The sequence below is a fragment of the Macadamia integrifolia genome, chromosome 2, assembly GCF_013358625.1.
Source record: "Macadamia integrifolia cultivar HAES 741 chromosome 2, SCU_Mint_v3, whole genome shotgun sequence".
In the NCBI taxonomy this organism is placed as follows: domain Eukaryota; kingdom Viridiplantae; phylum Streptophyta; class Magnoliopsida; order Proteales; family Proteaceae; genus Macadamia; species Macadamia integrifolia.
Genome location: NC_056558.1, coordinates 22,347,279 through 22,358,015, shown reverse-complemented (window position 1 = coordinate 22,358,015; position 10,737 = coordinate 22,347,279). Strand labels below are relative to the sequence as shown.

Sequence of the window (10,737 nt, the reverse complement as noted above, 5' to 3'; positions counted from 1 at the left end):
GAAAAATGCACGAGATCTTCCATCAGCTTCATTGCCAGACTCTGCTCATAATCAAAGATCTCAACTCATATCCTGGCGTCCTCCTCTACTAGCGAATTGAAATTCAATGTGGATGGGTCTGCCTTTGGTCATCCAGGTATGTCTGGTATAGGCGGCATCATCAGAGATTCTAATGGCTCCTTCTTGCATTGCTTCTCTTCCGGCGTGGGTTTGACATTCGCTTGTGTCGCTGAAGCACTCGCAGTTCAAAAAGCTCTCTCTATTGTTCTTGCCAGAGGTTTAAGTAATGTGGCGATCGAGAGTGATAATCTCATGATAGTACACTTCCCTAATAGATCATGCACCAACATTCCTTGGCTCATTCGTTATATCATTTTCGATTGCTGGATGCATAGCTCTTCTATTCCACAAATCAGATTCCAGCACACTCTCCGTGAAGGCAATTTTCTTGCAGATCTTCTTGCCTCAAATGGAGCTGCCTCTCATACTGATCTATTTTGGGATCTTCATCCCCCTTCTTGTATTTCTTCTCTTTTTTTAGCTGACCTTGCGGGTGTATCCTACCTACTGTCTTTTTGTTAATTTCGCTTTCTATCAAAAAAAAGTGCAACTAGACTCGGGTTCTATTGGTTGTGTTGAACATATTGTATTGATATTAGCTGAGATTTATCCCTTTCTTGCTCAATTCAGATCATGGTTTTAAGTATCTCCGATACCGATACGATACCCTCTGATACGTATCTTAAATTTAGTCGATCGATACGATACATGAAATTTTTAAAATCCTTTCGTATCGATATATATCCTACAATACATACCGATATGCATCAATATACCACCAATACACATCGATACGATACGATACGATATGCCTCGATACGACTATGAAAATTATAAAATTGAGGTAAAATGTACGTTTCGGTATGTATTGGTACGTATCGGTAAGTATCGGTATATATCGATCGGTACGTATCGGTATATATTGGCACGTATCGGTGAGTATCGATATATATCGGTACGTATCGGTGAGTATCGATACGTATCGGTGAGTATCGGTATGTACCGATACAGTGCGCTATGGTCATATAATGGCCAAGATGGGTAATTTTTCAAAAAAACACAATTTTTTGAAGGGTTTTTGTTCTAAAGTTGTTGTCAGTCATATTTCTCTCTAACTAAAGTGGATATCAAGGTTGGGAACAAGGATTTTACATTTATGGGACAACTACAAACCTTGAATTCTTAGTACGATACCCTCAATTTAGTGTTTATGCATTATACATGTTATCAATAGCTTTTTTTAACAAATTCTTTATGCAAAAGTGTTTAAAAGAAATGTTTCCTATCCATTTATGTGTGTATCTTTAGCGTCTCTTAATGTATCTCCGATACGATACGATACTGTCCGATACGTATCTTAATTTTGGTCGATCGATACGGCGACCGATACCGATACTTTAATCCTTGATTCAGATCGATTATCCATATCATTTTAGGAGTTAAACAGTAAAAAAAAATGTATTTTTCCAAAACAATAAAGACAAAACCGACCGATACACACTAATCTGATCTGATCTAGATCGGTATCTGATTGCAGATACCGATACCATCCCCTAAAACCATGTATGGGAGTGGCTGGATCGTATTGGTACTTGGATCAGGTATTGGTATAAGAACAAGGGCAAAGTCATAATAAAAGAATTATTTTTTATAAAGAAATAGAGATAAAACTTATCAATCCAAGCCGATACCGACCAATTCAGATCTGAACCGATACCTAAGAACTAATCCCTGATCTGGACTAAGGTTAAAACTATGAATCAGTCATTAGATCAGTCCCATCAAATTCCAGTTCGATACGGACCCAAGTCGGCTGAATTGGTCAAAAAGAGTTTTCCAAAATTTGGTGGAATCAGGATTGGTGTCGGCTCATTGCAATTCTAACTCTGGAATTCAATTCACCCAATCTGATTCCCACTTTTTGACACCTTCATGTGGACATATTATAGTGAAGAGAAGATGCAATCAGAATCAAGGTTTCAGAATCAGTATCGAGAAGAATTACTCTGGATCAGACAGAAATATCCTTGATTTTACATTATAGTCATTTTTTTTTTTTCATTTTACCCCTTATTTGTACCATCCATGATATGGTATCGATTAAGACTCAAGATTGTCAAGATCGATACCAATCAAATCCGACTGATGCCAATCGATCCGATTTTCAAAATCATGATCAGAACTGAAAAGTCACGGGTGCAGTGTAAATCAAATCGCTGCCTTGACCATTAATTGAGGACCAATCCATTTTATGGACAAATTAATCACGACCCTTTTTAAAACTGGACCAAGCACTTTGGCCATGTGGTCCGCGGTTTGATTTTAAAATTTAAGGTTAAGTTTGGTTTGGTTGCACGGAAGAGAAGTAAAATTTTCAAACTTGGAAAGGAAAATTTTATAAACAATATCTCATGTGATTGTATAAATTATTTAAATTTCATATTTAGTAATTAATGATGCATTTTATATGTAATTTTTTATTTTACATTTTATATTAAAGGGTTTCGGATGCAAAGTAAAGTAAGATTTAATACCCAAATATGGCATGATTTGGAGTTTGTCATATAGTCACATGGGGTCAAGGTTCTAAAACTCAAAAACAGCCATGGAATCGGTCAAGGCCGATGTCATTCCGATATTTCGATCAGTGGATCCAACCGTATTGGAAAGATCTACTGTAGAGCACTGCTCCCTAAACCCAGTTTATTAACCGGTTGGTTTGATTTAATCGTGCAGGTTCCAAACCAACAAGGGTTGATGCGGGTGCCCTATGATGTATGACAGCAAGGGTGATATCAAATGCGAGGTGGTAGGACAAAATTGAGTCGGTACCCGACGTGGTTCGCACGCCTAAGTTATGCCCTTGCACGTATCATAAGGATATGTACGAGTAGGGAAGGTACATTATTGTATTTGATGGTGAGAATTTGGTGCACGACAAGTGACGGGAGGGATATACGCGTTAAGAATCCATTTCCCACCAAAATCTAGCAAGGTTGGTCATTAACTGGCCAACAAGTGGGTGGTCACTGGTGGGTGCAACCATCCAATGCAACCCACCTATGGGGAAACATGGGCCCCAATGAGCCCAACTTGGGTGAGCACACGTGTTTCAGGGTCCCAATCGTAATGAAGTCAAGTGTGTCCGGTCTTACCAGTTACTTTGCTCGGTATCGCAATTTAATGCGATTCGGACCATAATATGTCAAAACCAAACGCACCCTAATAGATATTTATAACACATACTATAAATAGCATTTACTTCTCTCTCCCATTTATTATTTCAGCAAGGGTTGGTGGAAAGGAATAAAGAAGAGGGGGAGAGAAGGAAGAGAAGGGAAGGAAGTGAGGGAAGGTGCTTTCCCCTTGATTGCCGAAGCCATATCTTGCCTTTTGATGCCAGAACAGTGATCGGCACCTTAAGATCTACATATCAAGGTAGGTAAATGCCACAAACCCTTGGAATTTGGTGAAACTCTCTTAGGTGGTCAAATCAAGAGATAAGAGGGACTTTATATGATTTCTTTGTAGGTTTTAAAGGAGGAACAACCAAGATTTGGAAATATTATTGTGATATTTGGAGTTGGGAAAGGATCCTAAGTTTGATTTTATTCCCAAAATCTCGATTTGGACCTAAGTTTATGATGTGTTCAGGTGAATGGTGCCTTAAATGTGTGGGAAATGTGTTGGAAATAACCCCCTTGGATTCCCAAGAGGTAGGAAGAAGAAGAGAAGTCGGACAGTAGAACCCGCTGAACACTAGTGGGTAGCACGAGGGGGTAACCAAACCCACCAGTGTGACCCCCAAGTTTTTTCTGGGCTTCGGAGCCTACCAACGAGTAGGATCAGCAGGTACCTAGACCAGCCGGTATACCCCACCGGTCTTGGCTGGGCTTCGGGGTCCTACCAACGGGTACCTAGACTCGCCAGTAGCACCCACCGGTCTTGGGTTAGCCTCAGGGTCTTACTGGCAAGTAAGATCGACGAGTACCAGACCCATCCTATAGCGCCTGCCGGTATGTGTCTAAGTGTTGTCTGCATGGGTAGCTTGCATAGGTGGGTTCTCCTACCCACCTGTATGACCCACCTGTGGACTAATGAGCTCCGTTCGAGCTCGAATTCATCGACAGCCACCTTTGAGTTATTGAACGTGTCGTGACCATGTCTTCAATGTTTTGTGATCCTAGAATAGACGTATTCTAAGTTTCCTTTTCTATGTTAGGTTTCAATACTTTCGTCTTGCTCACCGGATCTTACCTGTACCATGTGTGCATATTCTCGTACGAGAATAGGTAAGTGGAGAGAGGACGTTGATTTTATTTTTGGAGTGTTTATTGCATCATGTCATATATATATATATCATCTTGCCATTCATGAATACCATCTTCATGCATATGTTTTGTCTATTGTCGGATGCATTTATGAATTGTGATGTTGTATCTTTAAATTTCAAAAACTTGTTACTTGCTTTGAGTTATGAGCATGGATTATTCTATTGTTGGATGATGATGATTAGTCGGACATGTGATGAATTGCTAGATTAGATGCAGTAGTCGGCTTGGAAACAAATGCATTGGTACACTATGGAATGGGACACGGAGATACTATGTAGTCGTACTATCTCATATAGGAGCATGTGGTTTAGGATTGACATTACCCTCGTGCTACGACCCTTTCCAACAGGGGTTTAGGTGTTGGGTTATCACTGGGGGAAAGCATTGGTCGCGGACCACCGTAGTGGTTAGAAGAACTCCTGGATGATCATTAGGGCAGTTGAAAACCTTAGTGATATATTTAGAGGGCCGAATGTACTGTATTTATTTTATGTTGTCGTTCAGCCACGATTTATTTTTTTGAGTACTCACGACTGGCCATTTCCAGTAACCCTATGGGTGTATCGCGAACCTGGGGCATACACGCACTATGGTTGTGAGTAGCATGTAATCTATGACTTAATAATGTTGCTTAGGTGGATAGGGCTAAAATGAATCTCATGCATGTACGATCATTTGAAATGTGATTACTTGCATGCGTCTTTCTTTTCATTTACTGAGCTAGTGAGCTCACCTCTCGTGTACACACCTTTTTAAATGATTTTAAAGGATTTCAGATAAAGGAACAGGAGGTGGGGCCCACTGATGAAATTCCAGTGGGAGATTGGTGGGTCTTGGAGGGATTCAGGCATGGTGCCGGGTACCCATGTGAGGGCTGCATTGCGGGGCAACAGCAGCTATTCCAACACAGTCTTCTTTTTTATTCTTTTGATGTATTCCCCTTTTTGTGCTTTAGATATTTAAATTGTTATTTCTTGTGTAAATATCATGCTTACGGGCCCACATGTAAATATACTATGTATAACAATTTAAGTATCAAAAGTAAGTGGGGAAAATTTACAGGTATATATATATATGATAAGTCTTCCGCTGAATTAATTAATTATATTTTCAAATTGTTGTGGCATGCTGTGTTGCGGTTACTGTATCAACTGATCATGGTGGTTTTGGGTTACCCAGAGGGAACCCGGTCACCGGTCCAATTCTATATAAACGGGGCGTGACATCTACCCCCCCCCTCCTCTTCTTTTTTTTTAAATCAATTTTCATTATTTCCTTACCCTTGGACCATATATGTGTATCAGGATCAGAAAGGTTAGGACTTAGGATCGAAGATCGGCCAAGACTGATACCATTCCAATTCAGCCGATACTAATCAATACGATCTGAGTTTTAGAAGCATGGGGCAATGATTGCAAAAGTATTCTTTTTAAATTCAAAAAATTCACATCCCATCCCTTTAATTCTCCTTGCAACCAATCGGAACCTTAGCTTTGTATGGCTATCAAATTTCTGAAATTTTAACTGATTCATCAGCTATTGCTAACAGTAATCTAAAATCAAATCTGTTCACTAAACTCAACGTAAAAGAAGGGAATTGATTGCATATATTTACAGTAGAAAAGAGAAACCTCAAAAGAAATGTTCTAACTCTAGGACTCTTTTACTAGTGAACCTCCCAGCCTGAAATCAATCCACTGCTTTCCTTGGGTAAGTTGATGATGGATTTCTAGAAATTTAGGTAAGGGGTTAGTTTCAGAGAAACTTATTCGAAAACCAGAATCACTGAAGAAAAACGACCAGATTTAAGAAAAATTCAATAAGTAGCAATCAACAACTCATATGGAAATGAAATTCTGGTTGAAAGTCACTTTAATGGTATAGAATAACTCCTCAAATATGATATAAATGGTCAGATCTGGAGTTATAGACTAATTCTATTGGCAATAAATAGGATTCTAGAGTTAAGGGTGTCAGCAAAACAGTGAAATCAGAAACTTTAATGTCCAATTTGATAGTCAACAAAATAGTAGAATAATAATCAGATATCAGATTAAATAAGTAACTACAAATCTGAAAAAGCAAAAGAAAAATGATCTTCGAAACAGGTAGTATGAAGAATTCCATTTGAAGTAGGACTCCACCAAAATTAAAATTTGAAAATATGAGGAGAAGGGGGGGAAGGGGTAAGGGGTGCTGAAATTTTAAATGATTCAAAATATTGATTTTATCTGTAAAAGCTTTGTTAGAGGGTTATTATGCCTTTTCACGATCAATAGGTTTGACTAGCACTCTCTAGGAGCTCCGAGAATCGCCCTCACTGTCAACACCCCACTATCTCCATCTTCCTCCCTAGTCGCCATTGTCCCTAACCCTAGTCGCTCCCTAACCTTCTGTCCGCTTTATGAACACGGTAAGCAACACCTGAATCTCATAATACAAATAACCCAGAACATGTCATTGTCCTTCCCTTCCATCTAAACCCCGGACAAAAATCCTCTGCAATTCCCATCTGGTGCAATTCTGTGAAATACCCACTTCAGTGAGTGACACGTGTCACATACCAAATGAACGGTCCAAATGTTATTCCACTTATAAAACCAATTTGAACGGAATCAATGAAGAACCAATTTGAACCAAACCATATCACAGCAAACCGGTAAATTTGAAATAAAAGGTGAAAGTTTTCCCTCTCTCCTCTTTCGACTCTCTCTCTTTCCCTCTCTCCTCTTACGACTCTCCCTCTCTGTTACGGTTTGATTCTGCCCTAACCCTCTGTTGACTCTCCCTCTCGCTCGCGACTCTCTCCCTCTCGCTCGACTCTCTCTCTCTCTCTCTCTCTCTCTCTCTCTCTCTCTCTCTCTCTCTCTCTCTCTTGTTCGACTCGCTCTCTCCTTCTGGTACAAAGCGCTTGCAAAGAAGGTATGAAATACTCAAAGCCTTCTCTCTCTCTTTTTATTTTTTTCTTTCATGTTAATGTTAATGTCTCTGCAAAGGGCCTTCTCTCTCTCTTTTATTTGTTTGATGTCTCTCTGTTCCTCACTCGACTCGCTATCTCTGAGATTGAAATTTTTTTGAAGTATTTACATGTACTCTAAACGAAGTTGCTCTGTGGTTTTGAAAGCTGAAATATTAGGTTTTCTGTTCAATAAAATTTCAATTTCAATATTTTTATTTGCTTATTGTCTCTCTTTCTCTGTTCCTCACTTGACTCGCTATCTTTGAAATTGAAATTTTCTTAAAGTATTTACATTGTACTCTGAACCAGGTTTTTCTGTGGTTTTTAATGGTGAAATATTAGGGGAAAGGGTTGTTCTTAGCCACTTATCAGTGACATATGAATGAAGATGGGAATGCAGATTTAGGGTCTGATTTGAAAATCATTATTTTTATTTGCTCATTGTCTCTGTCAAACCTAAGAGATTTGCTGTCTCTGTCCTTGTTTTGTCTAGTATGGAGAATGTTTGCATGAATGATGTGAATGAACCTGAGTTTGGGATGTTATTCAACTTAGAACAGGATGCATACGATTATTACAATAGTTATGGGCGGGCAATGGGGTTTAGTGTTAGGAGACACTTTGTGAATAAAAGCAAGAAAGACAACACGACTATAACATCTAGGGGATTTGTCTGTTCAAAAGTTGGTTGTCGGTTGAGTGACAAGCAAGACATCAATATTGTTAACCCTCGAGCTGAGACAAGAACAAATTGCGAGGCACAAATGAACATATATTTGGTTGATGAGGGAAAATACAAGTGCCGTGACTTTGTGAGAGAACATAATCATGAGCTTCATACTACATCAACAGTTCATATGATGCGTTCACAAAGGAATATGTTAGACATACATAGGTATGAAATTGATTTGGCAAATGACTCGGGAATCAGGCCTAGATCCACAGTTGAGTTGATGGGTAGGCATGCTGGTGGAATTGAAAACCTAAGCTACATGACTCAAGATGTTAGGAATTATCTTCGCACTAAAAGACAGAATGCCTTAACATATGGTGAAGCAGGTAGTTTGATGAAGTACTTTGTTACCCAAACTAGGAACAACCCATCTTTCACATACTCATTTCAGCTGGATAGTGAAGAACAAATAACTAACATATTTTGGGCTGATCCAAAGATGATCATTGACTACACACAATTTGGAGATGTAGTCAGCTTTGACACTACATTTCGCACCAACAAAGAGTGTAGACCGTTTGGGTTGTTTGCTGGATTCAATCATCATAGAGGGTGCACCATATTCGGGGTTGCACTTTTATATGATGAGACAGTGGAATCTTTCAAATGGTTGTTTGAAGTATTTGCTGAAGCACATGGTGGAAAGAAGCCTATAACTATCTTCACGGACCAAGACAAAGCTATGGCTAGAGCATTAAAAGAAATGTGGCCTCAGACATGGCACGGATTGTGTACTTGGCACTTAATGCAGAATGGCATTACGCATTTGGGTCATATGATGAAGGATGGCTCTCATTTTCTTACAAATTTAAAGAAATGCATATACGAATACGATGTGGAAGATGAATTCGAGACAACATGGTATAATTTGTTGGACGAGTATGATGTTAAGAATAATGAATGGTTGCAGTGCATATATGGCCTTAAAAGTCAATGGGCGAAGTGCTATATGAAAAACACATTCACAATAGCCATTCGAAGTACACAGCTCAGTGAGAGTCTCAACAGTGACTTGAATGACTATTTGAAGTCAACTTTGGATGTTGTGCAATTTTTTAAACACTTTGAGAGAGTTCTTAACCAGAAGCGTGGTAATGAATTAAAAGCAGAATTTGATGCACGAAACAAGATACCACGACTTGCAAATTCGATGTCTATTGTACAGAAACAAGTTGGGGAACTCTACACTCCTATTATTTTTCAGTTATTTCAAGAGGAATACAATTGGATAACTGCTTGCACCATTATAAGTCGAACTGATGGAAATTCCTACATTTATTTTCGGGTTGGGATTTATGAAGCAGACTGTGAGTATAAAGTATGTTGTAACCCACTTTAAGGAATTGTAGCATGCTCTTGCATGAAATTCGAGACTAATGGTATTCTGTGTTGTCATTGTTTGAAAGTCTTGGATGTGTTAGATATAAAGCGTATTCCTGAATACTATATTTTGAAGAGATGGACACGGGGAGCAACAAATATGGTGGTCAATGACAGTAGGGGGAAAGAAGTTGAACAAGATGTCTACTTGGACTGTACGCAACGGTATAGGCGTATTTGTCATGAATTTATTCAAATAGCATCAGAAGCTTCAAATACAGTTGAGGGATACGAGTTGGTGAAGGATACTGCGAACGAATTAAGGTTGAAGCTTGGTAATATTAGAAACCCAGTTGATTGCCCTGATATGCCAATATTGCCTGATTTCTCAAATGACATATACGATGGATTACGTTTGAAGCATAAAGAGAAAAATAAAAGAGGTGGTAGACGGTTAAAGAGTTGGGTTGAAAAACAAGGAAAAGAAAAAAAAAAAGTGGAGGACCAAGTAACAGTCAACGATTACAAAAACAACAACCAACTCCTGCACCAACTACTGCACCAACTCCTACACAACTGATGGATAACACATATCCCGGTTACATGTCACTTATGGTGAGTAGGTTTAGTTTGTTATGTTGTTTGTTGCATTTTTTATTTTTCTTATTTAGTATGGATTACCCTAATATTCAATGTCACTTGCAGGATTCTATTTCCCATATATCATCTCAAGCATCTGCAGCTCATCAATCACTGGATGAAGATTATATTTAGATTTAGCTAATGAGGACTTCTTTTTTTACTATTAAGTTCAATTAATGTGATGGCTTTTTTTGTGCTATTAAAACACACAATTTCATTGGATCTTTATTTTTGTGCTTAAGTGGTTGTAGTCCAGGATTCTAAGTTTTTTTTATTGATTTTTAGCCTATAATGTATTAACAATCTTTTTTCGTAGGTAAGAAGTCTTTAGCTCAAATTGGTAGAGCATCTGGGCTAGTGCCCAGGTTATGGTGGTTCGAATCCACCAAGACTTTGAAAAGTGAACGAATGTATGATTACTTTGAATATGAATGAATGCATTTCTTCTGCCCCGAGATGCATATCTTCTTTTGCCCTCATTTTATGCTCTGTTTTCTGCTAACAAGGTAGTAACTTTTAAATGTAAATACTTCTATGCATTTTCCTTGTTTCATAGAACTTCTTTAGAATTGAGGTTAGCATAGAAATCTGAGTTTTGTTAACTATTACTGCTGTCATGTACTTTCTGCTGATTTGACATTTCATGCATTCTGTTTAGTCCAGTCTTGGTTTACTCTGCCCTAAACTGA

At 38.6% G+C, this 10,737-nt stretch overlaps 1 protein-coding gene across 1 annotated transcript; it reads left to right on the top strand.

Annotated features, from left to right (window-relative positions):
• The first annotated feature begins 7,847 nt into the window (after positions 1-7,847).
• On the top strand, positions 7,848-10,180 carry LOC122064468 (protein FAR1-RELATED SEQUENCE 5-like). The gene is made up of 3 exons (XM_042628177.1): positions 7,848-9,393; positions 9,508-9,872; positions 10,112-10,180. The coding sequence occupies exons 1-3, from the start codon at positions 7,848-7,850 to the stop codon at positions 10,178-10,180; spliced, it is 1,980 nt and encodes a 659-aa protein (XP_042484111.1).
• The last annotated feature ends 557 nt before the right edge of the window (positions 10,181-10,737 follow it).

What these genes read in the sequence shown, in the direction of transcription:
- LOC122064468 (XM_042628177.1), top strand. Translation starts at nt 7,848, where the DNA reads ATGGAGAATGTTTGCATGAATGATGTGAATGAACCTGAGTTTGGGATG. An exon ending in TGGGATTTATGAAGCAGACT is followed by an intron (nt 9,394 to 9,507) that starts GTGAGTATAAAG and finishes TGGATGTGTTAG; the next exon opens with ATATAAAGCGTATTCCTGAA. An exon ending in GTAGACGGTTAAAGAGTTGG is followed by an intron (nt 9,873 to 10,111) that starts GTTGAAAAACAA and finishes TGTCACTTGCAG; the next exon opens with GATTCTATTTCCCATATATC.